The sequence below is a fragment of the Haliaeetus albicilla genome, chromosome 2 (genome assembly GCF_947461875.1).
Source record: "Haliaeetus albicilla chromosome 2, bHalAlb1.1, whole genome shotgun sequence".
NCBI classification, from domain to species: domain Eukaryota; kingdom Metazoa; phylum Chordata; class Aves; order Accipitriformes; family Accipitridae; genus Haliaeetus; species Haliaeetus albicilla.
This window is the reverse complement of record NC_091484.1, coordinates 20,641,700-20,659,904: the sequence shown is the minus strand read 5'-3', so window position 1 is coordinate 20,659,904 and position 18,205 is coordinate 20,641,700. Positions and strand designations below refer to the sequence as shown.

The 18,205-nt window shown below is 35.9% G+C and overlaps 1 protein-coding gene across 3 annotated transcripts in view; it reads left to right on the top strand.

Moving 5' to 3' along the window:
- The window catches only part of DPY19L1 (dpy-19 like C-mannosyltransferase 1), a 53,074-nt gene that overhangs the window by 22,717 nt on the left and 12,152 nt on the right, over positions 1-18,205 (top strand). For all 3 annotated transcript variants that reach the window (XM_069809287.1, XM_069809299.1, XM_069809293.1), the window contains 10 exons: positions 1,597-1,688; positions 3,748-3,847; positions 5,124-5,201; positions 7,183-7,269; positions 8,813-8,872; positions 12,970-13,050; positions 13,815-13,916; positions 14,657-14,728; positions 16,172-16,221; positions 17,866-17,890. In XM_069809287.1, the coding sequence (XP_069665388.1) occupies positions 1,597-1,688; positions 3,748-3,847; positions 5,124-5,201; positions 7,183-7,269; positions 8,813-8,872; positions 12,970-13,050; positions 13,815-13,916; positions 14,657-14,728; positions 16,172-16,221; positions 17,866-17,890 (747 nt within the window). The remainder of the gene's footprint in view (positions 1-1,596; positions 1,689-3,747; positions 3,848-5,123; positions 5,202-7,182; positions 7,270-8,812; positions 8,873-12,969; positions 13,051-13,814; positions 13,917-14,656; positions 14,729-16,171; positions 16,222-17,865; positions 17,891-18,205) is intronic.

Genomic DNA, 18,205 nt, shown 5'->3' with positions numbered 1-18,205 from the left:
GCTGTGCTTGTGCTACTGTCTTTTAATGATTTCAAGCTTAGACAGATCTGATGTATTTATACATGCAGCAAAGTTAGTTTACAGCCTTGATAAACTATCCACAGAGTTTAGTATTACATTCCAAATATAGAAAAATAGCATGGGCTACATTAGTCAATCCACTTTTAAGGTAATGCTTCCTTTTTATGGTTGTATATGCTCATCATTTCCTTTCTGTCTTTATCTCCTCCAGTATCAAAAGATTTGGTAAATGAAGTGTTGCTGTAGTCTTGAAAAATAATCAACAAGAAGACTACACTGCTTTAGAATAATCATGATTATATTTATTGCTAATAAAAATAATTTTAACTAATCACATCTGTGCAGTCAGCTGAAGACACATTATTTATTTATATTTATGAAAGGTTTATTGTAACGGTAATCAGGGTGCAGCTTTTACAGAGAGTGCTTTTAGACAGCAAGGACTGTGTTTGATTAATATTGTGGGCTTCTGTACTTTCCATTTATTTGACACTATTTCTACACATTGATTTTACACTACTAATGTAACATATTTATGAAATAGCAAGACAAGAAGCAAGGAATTGTATAATGTTGATCATAGTGACTTCTTTGGTAAAACAGTATTTTAAAAAATGGTTTTAGGATTATAGGAAGTGAAGGAGAAGGAACATCCTGGCATCAGCGTCCTATAAGCTTTCATAGATTCATTGTGGTACATGTTAAGACAAACTACTTTTTTGTTCTGTAGTTGTAAAGAACCTACTTCTAATTTTTAGTGCAAATCTATTGATAGTCATTTTGAACCCATTTGTTTGTATGTCAAAGTTGTCCTGTAAAGTTGTAATTATTTTTTTGATTGTCAGTGCCATCTGCAAGTACTTTATAAAGAGCTGAATATAAACATTGGAGATGACAGTTACAGCTGAGCCATTTGCCATGAACCCCAATAAATTAATGAAAAAGCTATTCAGTTTGACTTCATTGTATTACACTTTGCTTTATTAGGGTTGAAGAGTGATATATATAAGTTAGCATAAGCTCTGTAAGAGCTTAATTTCATGTGTTCAATTTTACTGGCCTGTTTTGGAGGGCAGCTTCAGATTTTATACTTTCTGTGCTGTTGAAATGTTCATAACCTAGAGAACTCTAGCATAATAAAGAGTATGTTGGTTTATCCTTCAGATCCTTTCCCCACACGCTTTCTCTGTGTAAGTGTGGCAAGTCACTGCCTGAATTTGAGAATGGTTTTAGTTACCTGAAGGAGTTGTTAGTGTCAGCAGCAGAAGCAGGACAAGCAGCTGCTGTCCTGGCTTTTTTCTTGGAAGTTCTCTAGCTGCCACATTTAATTTTGGAACAGCAGCAATCTATTTTAATTAAACAGTGCATCATAGACCTCAAGTCTGGAAGCTGCTTCCTTTTTCCTCTTATTTTTTTGCTTCCTGGCTTTTTTTTTTTTAAAGTTTGTGAGTAAAATCTCATGTAGCTTGGTTTTTGCTTTACTGAAGTATCTGTGGTCACTTATTCTGAAATATAAATGCATTGTTTTATGGAAATGTAGCGAACATTATCATCTAACCCAGTTCTTATTTTTAGTGCACTCGTGTCATGTGGACTCCACCTCTTCGTGAAAGTTTCTCATACCCATTCCTTGTGCTTCAGATGTTGCTTTTGACCTATATTCTCAGGTACCTCTCAATTTATACTTAGCTCTTTACAATGATTTAAAAAGTTGAATGTCACAGGACATTTATTTAAATGCATTTATTTAAGTATTTATTTAAGTGCCTCTCTGTGTGCTGTAGCAATGATATCGTTAACATAGAAACTTTCCTGTGGCTGTTACATTGCAGACGCTGCACCAGTAGAACTGCAGTCATGTTACTCACTTATTAAAAGGAAAAACTTTGCAACTCGAAGACGTGATTAAAATAAAAATCAGAATTACTGTCTTGGCAAATACGTATCAAACTAAAAATCAGAATTTTTGGTTGATGTCACTTCCTTCCCATGAGAAACAAGCTGATACTCCATCAATTGGTTTTGTCCCTCTTGGAGAGTGGTATGTTGGTTGCACTTAGAATAAGCCTATGCTATGCAACAGAGGATGCTATAGGCACACATAAGCTACTAATGTTCTTGCAGTTTTCTATGACTAATTAAGTAGTCTAATTCAATGATTTAAAGCAATCTAATTACATTAATGCAGGGATGCTCTTGAGTTCATTAGCCCTGCTTTTCTGTGGTTGTTTCTGGATTGCAACATGACTGTATTATTGTCTTGCCCCTGTTTTGAAAAATAAGCATGATTGTTAATACTTGAGGGCTTTTCCACCAACTCCATTGCATCAGATTTGCAGTGTGTTTATGATTTAGCTGAACTTTGTACTTGTAACCCAGATTTTCCTTTTTAGGTCATACTGATCTATAGTTATTGATGATTAGACCAAAAATATTTTGTGCTCATCACTAACTTGTGTTTTTTAGGTGAGGAAAAGATACATGCTGTCTAGAAAAATATTTTCAGGAATAGTTTGTAGAGTGATTGCTAGATTTCGTATTAGAAAGACACCTGTTCATTTAATGCTAAATTGTGAGGTCAAACAAAAACTGAGGAAATTACACTTTTAAGTTAGGGTGATCAGAGCACATATATTCTCTACCTATAATTATGACACTTCTTGATCAGATAGATTCACTCCTGTTCTTCAAATCTTGGTACATAAAATAGTACTTGGGCTTGCTTACTGATGAGAAGTAGGTATTTAATCTGAGCATTTCAGAGCAAGGTTCCAAAAAGGTGATAAAACATTTTAACTTTCTGCTTCTCAGTTATAATTCCTGCTTCAAGAGCAGCTCTGCTTTATGTATAGCAGTATTCCAATGAAATATAGGAACTATCTTTGAAACAGAGACTAGAACTTAAATTCTCCATTATTTGTATCACATTTGTATGATGTATTATTTAATACATTAGACTCAGGCTCAGCATGACTTCCAATAAAAGTTAATCTTGAGGCTTTCTCAAAGAAGCTGAAGGAAGTTTTACAGAATTTGGTGAGACTGCTGTAATCTGTTGTGTGGGGTTTACAGCAGAATATTTATGGTGTCTTCATCTGTTGGAGGCCACTTAGTGAAATCTGAAACATGAGATGTTTCTGAAGTGACCTCAAAGCTAACACAGGATTAAATAAGTAACACTTAGAGCAGGACATAGAGAGCGGGCTGTTTTCAGTTAAAGATGAGTTTCATGTATTTGTCATTGTCTACTGACCTGAAACCTCACTCCGGATTGCTAGCAGCAAGTTACAGAAAGTAAATATGGAAGAAATGTGAGAAAGAGGAGTGAAATAACTTTCAAATGCAAACTGTTCTGAGAACAGTTGTGATCCTAGCTGAAATGGAAATGTTTGTGACCTGACTGTAGAGTTGTTACAAGAAGGTGGACCACTGCAAGTGATGTAGGTTGGTCTGCTATATTACATGCTGTCAGGAGAAGACTTGTTTGGTAATGAGTGACTCATCAAATAGTTAAGAAACATTAAGCATCAGCACTATTGTTTTTGGAAACTGATGGAAAATGGATATTAAACTTACTTGAGCAGTGTTATTTGTAGTTGATCAATATTGCTAGCTAACTTCCAAGGTAACTTTGTTTTTACTGCATTTTCTATTGTACTTTTCAATAATATACAAACACCTGTATAATTTTACTTACTGATGCCTATTCTGTCTCTCTTTCCCAAGGATTCCGAATATTAATACAGGAAGCTTGATTGCACTGTGTGTTTCTAATATCTTTTTCATGCTTCCCTGGCAGTTTGCTCAGTTTGTTCTTCTAACACAGGTAAGACCATATTCATGTCTAAATAGCCTCTTTGTCTTATCTAGGCAAATTGACTGCTTTGTATAGACAGCCATTGAACTCACAACTGTACCAATGCTTTCCTTTTAGCCAGATTTCACTCTTGCTCTCAGGAAAGACTCACACCATTTATCACAATATTTTTCTAGTCTTAAATTTAAAAGTTGACCATTTACACCCATCAGTCTTCTGTTTCCAGGACTAAAAAATTTACATTTCTCTTAAAAGCAGCCTCCAGCCTAAGATCAGTACATTAGAACAAGTGAAGAACAAGAAAAAATTTTGTATATTGAAACACAAAAATAAAAAAGGCATTGATCTTGCATCTCTTTAGGCTATTCTAAATTTTTAAATGGAGCAGTGTTTTGCATGGCATGTAATATCTGGCATGATTTTGCATGACTTCCTATTTAATTTTGATGAGCCTGTGAGTAGTCACATAATCTTACTGTCTGAGAGTTCAGACAGTTGAGGTAACCTTAGCTAGTGTTTAAAAATAGTAAATGATAATGTCAGTAGTAGGATACTGTCATACAGCACACTTTCTTAGTGTTTAAATTGAATGAAATGTAGCCTGTTGACCGAAATCCATCTGTGTCTCCATGCCTTTTCACTTGTCTATCCTACTTGAAGCAGACGTTGCTTGGTTTGAGTTGATAGTTTTGAACAATCAATACATGCTGTGGTATGCAAGTTTTCTAACTGCAGAAGAGGAAGCCATTAAATTCTGTGAAATATTCTGAGAAACTCACCACTGTTTAAGATGCTGTGCCTGAAATTTGAAATTGCAGATTCAATTCATAATTTCATTAATTTCCCATGTGACTTTTAGCAAGCTGCCTGGTCAGTGAATCTTATTTTCCTCAGCAGTAAATTATGGATGTTCCCATACCTTGCTGAAAAGTTAAGGTTAAATAATGTTGATGAATGATTTTTATTTTTTTTTCCGGTTTTGGAGGTTTTTTTAAAATATAAGGGTAAAAGATGATGTGTTAGTGCTGCATTTGATGACTTGTATTTTTATAAAGCTGAATACTTCTTAAATATTTGAATATGTTTGATAATTGTTATTCAGAGAACCACAATAGGTTTTCTGAAAGAAACCATTATGAAATGCCTAAGTACTTACTTAGCAAAAAAAGTAGGAATGAAAGTTAACGGGTGTTTGAATAATCACTGTTTTGTATGAATGTGTATTCTGTTAGAAAGAGTAGACTACTGCAAATTGTTTTAAATTATCTTTCACTTTTGATTCTAGATAGCTTCATTATTTGCTGTGTGTATTATGGGTTATATTGACTCCGGCAAATTACAGAAGATACTCTCTGCTCATATGGTAATACTTTTTTTTTTTAAAAAAACTTAAATCCCCTCAAACAGGTCAGAGCATCAAAAGAGGCCATTTTTCTGAAGTGTTTTCCTTAGTTGCAAGATGGTTGAAAAGATGCAATAATAAGGAATGGAGGGGCCTGGATTTGAATATTTGATCTTATGTATATTTATATCACAGTGTCAGAAACTAGGATCCCTGTGGCCCACAGGAATTTTTGAACTCCAGAAAAATTATCAACCTAAAAGATTTGTAGAAATATTTGCCTCTCCTTTCTGTCATTTTTCATTCCATGGACTTGAAGATACTGTCTCAAACAACAGACTAGAAAACATACCAGATAACAGAGCATGAGCAATAAAAAGTTGAAAAGGTAGTGTTCATCTTATGCCAGAAGCAAAAAAAATGAGATGTTAGTAAGTCAAAATTAGAGAATAGACTCTTTATCATTGAAGGAGAAGAACCCCAATTGAAATTGTGTTTCAAAGACTACTGTAGTCTTGACCGTGCAAAGATGTTGTGGTTGAACTATTTGGGGAGATATTTAGAAAGGAGGACAAAGAAAATAAACTATTAGTCTGAGGAAAAACTATTTTTTCAAAAATGGGTGAGAAAGTCAAGAAAGGAAGGAGATCGTAAGTAGAAGTCATGCAAGTTTCTGCATAATATATCTGATTTTCATTTTTAAAGTTGAGATAATGATCAAGTTTTGCTACCAGGAGTTTTGCTCTTTGAAGTGAGATTACAGTTTTAAATATACAGGAAGATGTAAACTACTTTTTTTAAGAAATAGAGTTTTCTTTAAAAATATTTTTTTTCTAAAATTGTGCTTTGCAAACTTAGTGGGCAAAAAGAGAATGTTTACAACAGGAAAGAAGCTTTGAGCTAAATTTATTTCATATGTTTTCAAATGTATTTTGAAATACTGTAAATGATAAACTAAAGGCAGTAGTAGGTTCTATGCAATTGATTTGTGATAGAAACCCAGGATGCCAAAGGCTTTTTCCCAGTCAGATTTACCAGGAAAATTTGCAAATAAGCATCTTGGGTTAGTAATTTTTTGACAGCAGCAGGCTGAAATACTTAAGCCTTTTGGCTTATGTCAATAGCGATATCATAATTTTGGTGCCAAAATGTCATAAAAAGCCTATTTTCAGGTAGATAAACAATCATGTTATATTACAGAGAAGGCTTAATGAGGCTGGGTAAACTGCCAGTCTTCGTTTTGTGGTGTTCTCAGTTTTTGCTCCCCCCCCGACTTTTCTGTGCAATATGAAAGTCTAACTATGTGAGGAGGGGAGTACAAAAGTCTGCACATTTTACAAATAACTACATTATTTTTCCTTATTCCCGTGTATAGAAGATGACGGTTTGATCATTGATTTTGCTTTCCAAGTTAGAAAATGTAATTCAGCTTGCTTTCTATTAAAAAGAAAGCACAGCAGGAGATCAGGATGGCAGATAAAAGTTGTATTTCAGCCTTGACTTTCAACTTCATATAGTTAAGTGCATATGATCAAACAGAGTTCTGCTTCCTTGACTTTGGTGATTATATTTTAAATATATGCTTTTCAGTTTGGTAGAAAGAAGACGTCAAACATTTTATTCAACATTTCTGTGTTTGTCCAGGATTCTGAAAAATAACAAGCAGGATGGAGAAATAATACAATAATTTGGAAAAAAAAGAATGTTAGGAATAACTTCAAAAATGTAGCTGTTACATCATGTAAGATGAGTTAGTCCTATGATCAAATCTTTTTGTCTATAAGTACTTTAAAAGTATAAATTAACATAATAATCTACACTTGGCTACCTGTTGCCGTTAAGTCCTTATAATCAGTATTTTCAGAACAATTCTGTAAGCTGGGTATCAAGCCTGCACTTGCTGTGAAGTAGGTGTCTTTAAAGCTGTTGACACAGGGTAATTTCTATACTTGGGCAATTCTTTTCTATTTTAAATTTAATTGTTTTTGTTTTCTTCTTTCAGGTATCTCTTGTAGTGTGTTTTGTTCTGATGTTTGGTAATTCAATGTTGTTGACATCATATTATGCTGCATCTTTAGTAGTTATCTGGGTAAGTTGTTTAAGACAAAAAAATCACATGACATGTGGTGACTGTAATGCTGTGCTGTTATGTACGTATTGATGTAAAATGTGAAACTGCTGCATTACCAGATAGTTGAGAAATCTTTTACATGACAAACAGAATTAGACCTTAAAGTTATTGGGAGAATGGGTAAATGTTAATTTAAAAAATCATGTTTTCACTCTAAGACCTCTTCACAAGAGGGTCAGTTAAGGCTCAGTTCTCTTGTTTTTATAGCTCTCTTTTTATAAAAATATAAAATTTACCATGTATGAATTTTGACCACAGTAATTGTAAAATAAGAACATGAGAAAGGAGGAGTTTGTTTTAAATGCTGCTTTATTAATTGTGAAACTGAAATGCAGAACAAATGACTGAAACATATATAACAATGGTTTAAGACTATTTGAAACTGCTGAGTCATACTGCCATGTTAGTGAAATTATTCACTGAAGACACATCATCTCATCATTCGCTATCCTAATTTTTCTTAAATAGGAAAAACAACCTCCAGCCTCCTTCAGTTTTATATAGTTTCTCTTAAGGGATTTATGTGCATAGGAAATAGGAGATAAGATTCTGTGAAGACATCTAGTTTAGCATACTACAAATCATCTCCATTTCTGATTCTTTTTGCCTCTTCTAGAAGCTTGGGGTGAGCTCAGTGATTTTATTTTTTCTTTTGTTTATTTTTTTATCTATCAGCAAAAGAGTGGTAATTTCTCATGCTAACAATAAGCTGCCTTGGCTACTGGTATTTGCTGTAGTATAGTTTGCTTGTTTATAAAACCACTCTAGCTTCTTGTAGCAGCTTTTGTAATTATATAGTAAGTACAGGTACATTGAGTTTCTTGCCTGTTTTCTGATTTGGAAAAAATACTTATTGTTTGTCTGTTATTTGGGTGCTTATAATGGCCTCATCACATATGGACTGGGTTTCTGAAAGCTTTTAAGTTCATTCTCAGTTTTTCTTAATTACATTGTTCATCAAATTAGCTTAAAGTGAGTCCGTCCTTGTGTCATAAAACGAGGAACATAATGTGAAATGGAAAAATACCAGTAACTCCTCCTACCCCCATATTCTGTTGCCTTGTTTGAAAATTGTTTGTATTATGCTGCCAGTAATTTATTTATTGCTTCACATGTCTCTTGTCATTCGTAGAAGGAGACATAATTCAGTTTCCCATTGGCTTTCATTTAAAGAAGATTAGAACTGTATAGTAGAGAATCTTGCTTGTTAAGGAGAAGAGTAGTCTTCCTTTAATTGTATGTAAACTGCAGTAAGATTTTTTTTTTTATGCTGGCATGTTTTGCCAGGGCAGAGTTAAATCACAATATTACATACTCATTCATATTTCAAGTTGTATTAATTATGGAGGGTTTTTTAATAAATAGCTGTGTGGAACAATAGGTGCTCACTGAAACCACCCCCCCCTCCCGTGTGTCGTCGTCCCCCCCCCCCATCCAGGGTACTGGAATATCTTCTTGTTGCTGTATGTTACCTGAAAATGTACATTCATTTTATTATTAGGGAATTCTTGAATTGAGTCCAAAAGTCTTGAAAAGCAGCAGAAGAGAAGTCTATTTATGGGTAAGGAATTTAATATATTTTGAATTTCAGAAAAGAACCATGACTTTTTTTTTTGCTGTTGTTTTAATGAAATACAGAAATAACTTTTGGTTTAGTTTATAAGAGTTGAAAATCAAGAAATATAGCTGCACTACTCTCTTTAATAAATTGTCCATATTCCCAGAAATTAATCTTAAATTACTGAAGGAAGAAAAGGGGCATAAACATACATTTATATCAGAAAATTGAAATAGCCTTCAAATGGCAACACATTTAAATTACCAACTTAAACATGTTTACAAAACCTTACATCTGTATGAAAATCCCTTTAAAATAAAGGACAATTTAGAAAAGGCAAGTAAAAGGCTAACAGTACTTGCAGAAATGGAGATTAAGATACTGCATTAGATGTTCACTAAAATGTGTCCTATATAATTTTTTTTTTAGTATATTTTCCTATAACAACAGCAAGCAACTTATAATTACATAAATAAAGGAGGCAAGTTGGAGTAAAACACAGTAGGATGTGTAGGTGGGGTTTGAGGGCAGTAGAAGCCATGTCCAAACATGGAGGACACTGCCAAAACTATGGCAAATAAAATATAACACTGTAGAAAACAATAAGAAGCAACTTACTGCTTAAGACATAACATTAACTTGTAAAAACACCTGAAATGGGAGCCTACTGACACTATGTCTGGCTTAAGACAGGCATTCTTATTAGATGAAGGGTAACCTGTTAGCAAAACTGGATGGAATTTATACAGTTATTACAAAGGAATTAGAATATAAAGGAATTTAAAAATATATTTATAACAAACTGCAGTGCATGTATAACCTGCTAATGTAGTTAGCTGTGGTACCAGGGAAAATGGGGGTGTAGGCAAATCTCATCTCAGTTTTTAAAAAGGAAATCCAAGGCATTTGTGGAACTGCAGACCAGGAAGTCTAACTTTTGTCAAATAATAAAAACTTGAACAGTGATGAAGTTGTAAGCTTTATGTGTGTGCCGTCTAATGAGATAGGTCTGATACAGTCTCTGTGAAAGGAAGTCATGCCTCACAAATGTATTTGACTTCTTTGAAGGATGTAGATAAGGGTGTGTGGGTGAATGTAATGCACTTGAATTTCAGGAACCTTTTGGGAAAGATATGTAACTGGAATTATAAAAGAAAAAATAAGCTCCATGGGATAAGGTGTGAATATTATGTCACAACCCAGACTGGACAGCCCAGGGAGTCCTGTTTAATTTGAAATTCCCTCGGGCTAAATCAAGGTGAAACGACACCAAACGATCAGTTAAAGATTTTATTCATGACAGAAGCAAACTGAACTGGGAAGGTGTGGTAGTAGGTGGTGAGTTTCTCACAACAGGAATTGGCATAAGACTTCTGTAAACTGTGTAACCATATACATCAATTCAGGGAATAAGGAGATCCCTCCCGTTGAGTCATGAGGTTCAGAGCAGACCCCCTTGCTTTCCAGACTCCTCCTCAGAGAAGGGTCTAGGGGCAGCTGGATCTACTCTTAGTCTAAGACTTGGTCAGCGGTTTATATCTTGAAACAGATGAGGTGTAGGGATTGTGGAAAAGGAAAGAGAGAAGAAGAAAGAGAGAAAAAAAGGAAGAGAGAAAGATTTCACCGGTCCTGGGTCCAGCATTGGTTCAGTCAGCCAGGGTGTCCAGTCAGCCGAGGGGTCCAGTCCTGGTGGGCTTGCGCACCCGCGGCTTCAGTTGGTGTCCTTTCATCATCCTTGCCCCTCCTCCGGGCAGGCACCAGAGCTCAGTCAGGTTAATGAACAGTTTGTGAGCACTTTGGGCTTGGGGGTCGTTTGTGGAGTAACTTCTCCTTCCCTGCAGACACTGCCATTGTTTGATCTTTGTATCAGAACAGGGAGCTGCGCACCCTCCAGCATGCCCTCCCCCTCCTGTTGCTGATGTCTGAGCTGATGGGCTTTTCAGCTTGGTTCCTTGCTGTGCAGGGTTTGTCTTTAAGCAGAACTTGCCCCACCACAATGTTTGAGACATTAACTCTTTCAGTCTCTCACATGTTAGAAAGTAAGAAACAAAGGGTGGTATTAAATGGTAAGTTTTCAAAAGATGACCACCACCACCCTAAGTATGTATATAAAGTAATTGATCCTAAATAAGTCCTTGCCACTCAGCAGAGATCTTTGTATTCTTACAAATTCTCTGAACACATCAGTTCATTACTGAGCAGGCATCAAAAAGGAAAATACATTATGGAAGTCATGGAGAATGATTCAGAGAAATTGACTCAATAGCTTGATTAACTATTAAGTAGGTATTCTTTATTGGCAGCGCTGGATGCACGGGGGATCGCTCCACCTATCGTGCACACCGTCAGGTCTAATTGTGCAGGTTAAATACATGTTCTATATACATATTCACTAGATTTCCAAGAAAAGTTATACATATTCATTAGTTTTCCGGGAAACTATTAGCATATGCAAATGTCCTTTACGCAGGCGCATTGAAGGTCTCTGGTGGTCTTCAGGAGTCCTCCGGTGGTCTTCCATAGTCTTCCTCACTTGTCCGCTATTTGACCCTTCTCAGGTGATTCTGCGCAGTATGGTCTTTTCTCGTTAGTGTTCTTATTATCTAAGTTCTCATTAGTGGTGTAAAAACCATAGGGTTAGTTTAAGCTAAATTATCTACAAGGACGAGAACAAAGGCAGGAGTTCTTATCTTTTCTGGCCCTATCTATTCAAGCAAGGCCTCTACTTGAGCCTTCTCGACAAGATCGTAAATTTATCAAACATTTAATTAAGTTTTGTGATTGTTCATGGTTCCTTCTTGCTCATCACTCCCAAGTACCAGTCTCTGACAGGATTAATCCTTGATGAGCACTGGTCTTTGGTATGTAAAGTTACAGAGAGACAATCATTAAGCAATTAGCAGTTCGTTCTCTATATCAAGAAGGAACTGCAGAGAAAGCAGAAAATATTTTTTTATTTTGTGAACTCATACTTAGTATCCTAAATATTGCATGCAGTCTCAGTCAATGTGTCTTTCTTAAAGAAAAAAAGAAAAAGAAAAAAAAAACCTTCCCCCAAAATGTACTACCATCAAATTTAAGTAGCGAGAGTATGAAGATAATTATTAATGTAGAATCACTAAATAGCTGAGATTATAAAATAGGTTAGAATTCTACATCTTGTAAAATAAAGGTAAATATGATAAAGCCAGTGAATAAAAGTAGGATGTAATTATAGTTTATATAGTGCCCCTTATGCTAGCAGCAATAAGCTTATAAGAGAGAAGAAAGATACTGTGGAAGCAAAAAAAAGATAGAGGCATTCAGAAAAGGATTAGGTACCTCCTAGGTATTTAGGTTCATTTGCAGCCACTAAATGGGATGACTGAATGCAACCTGTCATCACATAAAATCCGTGGTTACATTAGGGTAAAGATCAGTTTGTATTTTGTTGGTATATTCTCTCTGAAAGCATCTGCTACTGGTCCCAGATACAAGATACCAAGCCAGGTTATCCTATTCAGTTGATGCAGTTTTATAAAGAATTAGATAGATTAAGCTAGATTGTGAAGCATTTAGTCTTTCTGGTATAGGGATAAACTAGTGTAACTGAAAATAGTAATTTTGCATACTGTCTTTATATTTCCTTCAAGTTCTAACTTGAGATTATCTTGAGAAGGTACTATAAATCAGCAAATTCCTCCAAAGATTTGAATTACTAGAGTAGTACAACCTGATAATATGGAGAGGCTATTGGTGTGAAATAACCACAACACACTGGTGTATGCAAAACAGATGGAATTGACAGCTAGGCTGCCCCTGTTTAAAGTTAACTTTGGTACCTCCTCTGCTACAATGTCATGTGCTATGGTATGGCTGTAATATAAATCAGTTGCACAAAATTATTTCAACTGTAATAGAAAATACAAAAAAACTTAAAACACCCCAGTGTACTGAAATTTGGGAAGTGTAATTGGTTAGAAATTACTGTGCTTACTGGTGATAACATAGGAGAGTTTGTAACTAGTAGCTAAATTTAATAAGCCTTTTAAAAAAGAAAAGATTTCTTTAAAAGTTTGTTGACACATGCTTATTTCATTCTGAATATATATTTTTTTAAGGTCATCGAAGGATGTGCCTGGTTATTTGGGACAGTCACCTTGAAATACCTAACTTCTTTAGCATTTGGAATAGCTGATGATGTAAGTTCTCTTATCTGAATACTGGTGTTTCAAAAAATTTTAAATTCTTAATGTTTTGTTTTTGGCATCTTACTGATACACTTTCCTGAAATTCCAAGATTTATTTTGCAGAAATGGGAGAGGGATTGCATGTTTGCTTTCTCAGTCATTATGTGTTATCAATTTGAGGTGTTACTGCAGAAGTTTGTGAAAAGACAAATGTTTTTACTATTGAGTTAGTAAATTCCCTGTGTGTTTGTTTTAAAATGTGGATTTATAGAGCTTTTTTAATTTTGGATATCTTCTACCTACATCTTTTCTTTATTTACTCAATTTCTTAGTTCACTTTCCTCTGAAGCTAATTTTTGAGACAGTTCTGAAATGCTGCTTGTAACTAGGACTCCTCGCTTCGCTTCAGCCCCTTTGTTGTCAGATTCTACTGTTAAAAACGTATCTGCAGATGCGCATCAAGGGGCAAAAGATGGGAAGCTCGTATATTAAAATATGACTATGCAAAACCATACTCTTGTTGAATGCAGTTGCAATGGTAATCTTTCTGTTGCTTTCTGCTTTTTATTTAACACAGTCCAATCTGTGTTACACTGAAAGATGTCATTTAATATACCGTAAAGAGATTTTTGGTGCTCTTATAACAATAATGTAAATGGTAAAAACTTCTGTTCTAATTAAAAATATCTCATATACATTTAAACTACTTTGTTGTGGAAAACAGAGCAATTTTTTGCTTACTACAGCTTTTTTTTCCCCCCTGTATATCCTACCAGGCCCATATAGGAAATATATTAAAGTCTAAATTTATTGGCTACAAGGATTTTGATACATTAATGTATACCTGTGCTGCAGAGTTTGACTTCATGGAAAAAGAGGTAATTTGATCAAAACAGATGATTATGGAAGAGGGAACTTTCTGTTTTATCTTAATTTATAACTTAAAACATCTGAGAGTCATAACCTCCTACTGCCATCATAAGTTCAAGTGCTTACTCCTGAAGTTAAAGACATTAATGAACTGAAGCTAAATTTAGCTGGTTTTATTGCTTTTAAATGAACTAAAAACAAAGCAGTGTTTTGATTTTGGATCTAAGAAATGTGCTTGCTTGAAGGAGAGAAATGCTTGCTCAGGGATAAATGAAAGGTTACAGTTCTGCAAACTTAAGATTTTATGTGGCTGTTAGTAACTGGTTTTAAGTATATGGAAAAAGTACTGAGAGTTGCAAAGGTCTTGTGTGGTAGATTCAGAAGAGCATCAGAGCTTCTTAATATGGCATTAGTAGACTTTTTTTAGTTCATCTGTATCTAGATGTGAATTTAGAACTTTTATAGGTTACTCAACCCATAGTACTCAAATTCAGATGAGATACAGTCACTTTTAGTCTTTGAGTGGCCTGCCAAACAACTAGGAATAGTTTACTAATGACCCTAGTATTATGACCTCTAGTGTGATTGCTGGGTGGAGTTTTGAGTTTCTTTAAGCTGGCTTTGTTGCTGAATGTTTACATTTACATTTTACTCAGGGAAGAACTCTTTATATTGTTTTCCTTAAAATGGCCACTGAAGTAATTATAGGTGAATGGAAAGCAATTAATGCAGTTTATTTCCATTGTAGACTCCAGTAAGATACACAAAGACTCTGCTATTACCAGTTGTTCTGGTGGTTTTTGGGGTAATCATCAAAAGGGTAAGTGATTGATGTAGTGAATCACCTTTACCTTGAATTTACTTAAGGTTTTTGGAAGGGATCACTATTTATTTTGAGATGGGAAGAGGTTAGTGTGATGGGTTAACCTTGGCTGGCTGCCAGGTGCTCACTGCCCTCAGCAGGACAGGGGGAAAAAGAGTTGAAAATCTCATGGGTCAAGATAAAGACAGGGAGATCACTTGCTGATTCACTGTCATGAGCAAAACAGACTTGAATTGGGGCAGATTAATTTATTGTCAGTTAAAAAGAGTAGGACTGTGAGAAACATAAACAAAACTACAGACACTTTCCCCTCATCCCCACCCCCTTCTTTCCAGGCTCAGTGGGTCCCTCCTACAAGCTGCAGTTCTTCACAAACTGCTCCAGCATGGGTCCTTTCCGTGGGCTGCAGTCCTTCAGGAGTGGACTGCTCCAGTGTGGGTCCCCCATGGGGTCACAAGTCCTGCCAGAAAACCTGCTGCAGTGTGGGCTCCTCTCTCCATGAGCTGCAGTTCCTGCCAGGAGCCTGCTTCTGTGTGGGCTCTCCATGGGTTGCAGCTTCTTTCAGGTCATGTCTGCCTGCTCCGGCGTGGGGTCCTCCACAGGCTGCAGGGTGCATATCTGTTCCACTGTGGTCCTCCAAGGGCTGTAGGGCGAAAACCTACATCCACCATGGTGTTCTCCACAAGCTATAGGGGAATCTGCTCTGGTGCCTGGAGCACCTCCTCCCCTTCCTTCTTCACTGACCTGGGTGTCTGCAGGGTTGTTTCTCTCCTATTTTTCTCACTGCTCTCTCTTAAAGCTGCTGCTTGGTGTTTTTTATGTGTACTTAAACATGTTATGATGCGCTACCAGCATCACTGATGGGCTCAGCTTTGGCCAGTGGTAGATCTATTTTGAAGCTGGCTGGAACTGGCTCTGTCTGACATAGGGCCAGACCCTGGTCTCTTCTCACAGAAGCCACCCTGGCAGCCCCCGTGCTACCAAAACCTTGCCACGTAAACCCAATACAATTAGATAAAATATATGTTTTCAAAAATATTTGCTTAAAATTCTCTATTTTCTTTATATAGATATTTGCAAAGGTCTAGTCCTGAGTCAGTGGTAAAACTTCCTTTGATGTTAAGTGCCAAAAAAATTTCTGTCACTTAGCTGATGAGTACTATAACTGAAGTTTGTAACTGTTTTTTGTAAATTTGATTATGTATAATTTGTGTAAAAACAACTTACAGTTTACACAGGAACAGATGGGATAACTGTTAACTGCCTGGCTAATTAAACATCCTCAAAAAGAATTTTTAGCTAAAACACTGCAGGTGTTTATCTTAGCATTATCTTAAAATGAGATTACCCAGGTGTAATTTAATTTAGCAAATGTTGAAAATGCTTTAGAATGCTTTTGAAAGTTTGTTCATACTTTTTGTTGGCTCTTGTTTTCTTCAGGCAATTAAGTATCTTATGTGGGCCTTATCACAGGCGGGCCAATGTGAAAGGTAAATATTGTCTTCTTTTTAATGTAAAACTGAATTTTCTGCTGGAAGTTTATTTGATTTGCTGTATGTTAAATAATTCAGTTCTACATTATGTTGGCCCTTTTTGGAGGGTTAATTATGTATAGTTCAGTAACTGAATGGCTTGGCTGTGCTATATGTGGTATTTTTATAGGATGTCTAAAACTAAGTTTAGCTGCTGAACTTAGTTTTAGACATCTTAACCCTCTTACCCCCAAATTTTCTATTTAATCGTTTATTTTTCTGCTCTGTTCCTAAACCAGTATTTGTTTTTGTGCCTATTTGCTTTTCTCCTATAAATAGTGAGTGCAATTCTTTTCTCCCCATTTTTTTTTTTTTTCCCCAGGTTATAAAGATACCCAAGTTTCATCTTTAGGAAGGGATCCCAACTGTATTGATTTTTATTTTCTAAATATCTGTAATACATGCTCTTAACTGTCACAGCCATTTAGCATCACTTGTTGATGCTGTGCTCAAGAGCAGTCAATTTGTCCAATTGAATGTTGTCATTTCCCTGACATCTTTTTGCTTCCTTTTTTTTTTTAATTTATCACTAATCATTTCAGTGATCTCTGCTTTCCGTAGTTGTCGTGGTTTAACCCCAGCCAGCAACTAAGCACCACGCAGCCACTCACTCACTCCCCCCCCATCCAGTGGGATGGGGGAGAAAATCAGGAAAAGAAGTAAAACTTGTGGGTTGAGATAAGAACGGCTTAATAGAACAGAAAAGAAGAAACTAATAATGATAATGATATCACTAATAAATTGACAACAGTAGTAATAAAAGGATTGAAATGTACAAATGATGCGCAGGGCAATTGCTCACCACCCACCGACCTACACCCAGCCAGTCCCCGAGCGGCGAATCCCTGCCCCCCACTTCCCAGTTCCTAAACTAGATGGGACGTCCCATGGTATGGAATACACTGTTGGCCAGTTTGGGTCAGGTGCCCTGGCTGGGCATGAGAAGCTGAAAAATCCTTGACTCTAGTCTAAACACTACTGAGCAACAACTGAAAACATCAGTGTTATCAACATTCTTCACATACTGAACTCAAAACATAGCACTGTACCAGCTACTAGGAAGACAGTTAACTACATCCCAGCTGAAACCAGGACAGTAGTCCAATGGCCATTAATAAAATTTCAACAGATGTGAGCAGGATTCAGCATCCTGTCTTCACATGTGTTTTTGGAGAAAAAGTATACACAATTTTGACTCTTTTCACATTTGTATTTCCTTGTGAGAATCCAAAATCAATCTATGTAATACCTGAGTAAATTACTGACTCTCTTTTGTTACCAGTGTTCTGCTTCTCTTATGTTACTGAAGTTTCATTCTCTAAATAAGCTGTTCTGTATATGAAATAACTCATGGAAGTAATTAAAAAAACTGCTAAAACTAATTTTCAGATTTCAAAATAGATGGTAGGGATTGAGGAGGATAGTTACTGATTTGCAATGTACTACAAAGCTTGTTACAGAGGGGAAAAAAATCTGTGTGGGTGCTGACTCATGCCTACTGGATTAGTTCAGTTGTCTAGAGCCACTTTAGATGAGTTCAAAGTAAAACCAGTGCTTCTGTAGTACATAAACAAATAACGTGATTTTCTGTTTTTTATTCAGAGAGGAACGTTTTAATCATGGTGAGGTAAGATTCTTTTCCTGCACAATTTTATTCATAAGTTAATGTGAATACTCAGTATTGAAATACAGGTTGCAACGGTATGATCCTGATATGTGGTTTATTTGAAGGTAAGTATTTTCATGTTTTATTTCCTCATCTTAAATTGGGTCCAGTACATCACCAGAAGAACTCTGGAATGCTGGAACAAAAAAATACACTAGCTAATGGTGGAGTGGCAGTGCAAGAGAGGGGTCTTTTGGGCTTTTGCTGCAGCAGTATAGAAAGACACTGAAATTGGGTTGGACCTTCCATTTTCCCCATATAAACTGAGAAGGAGAT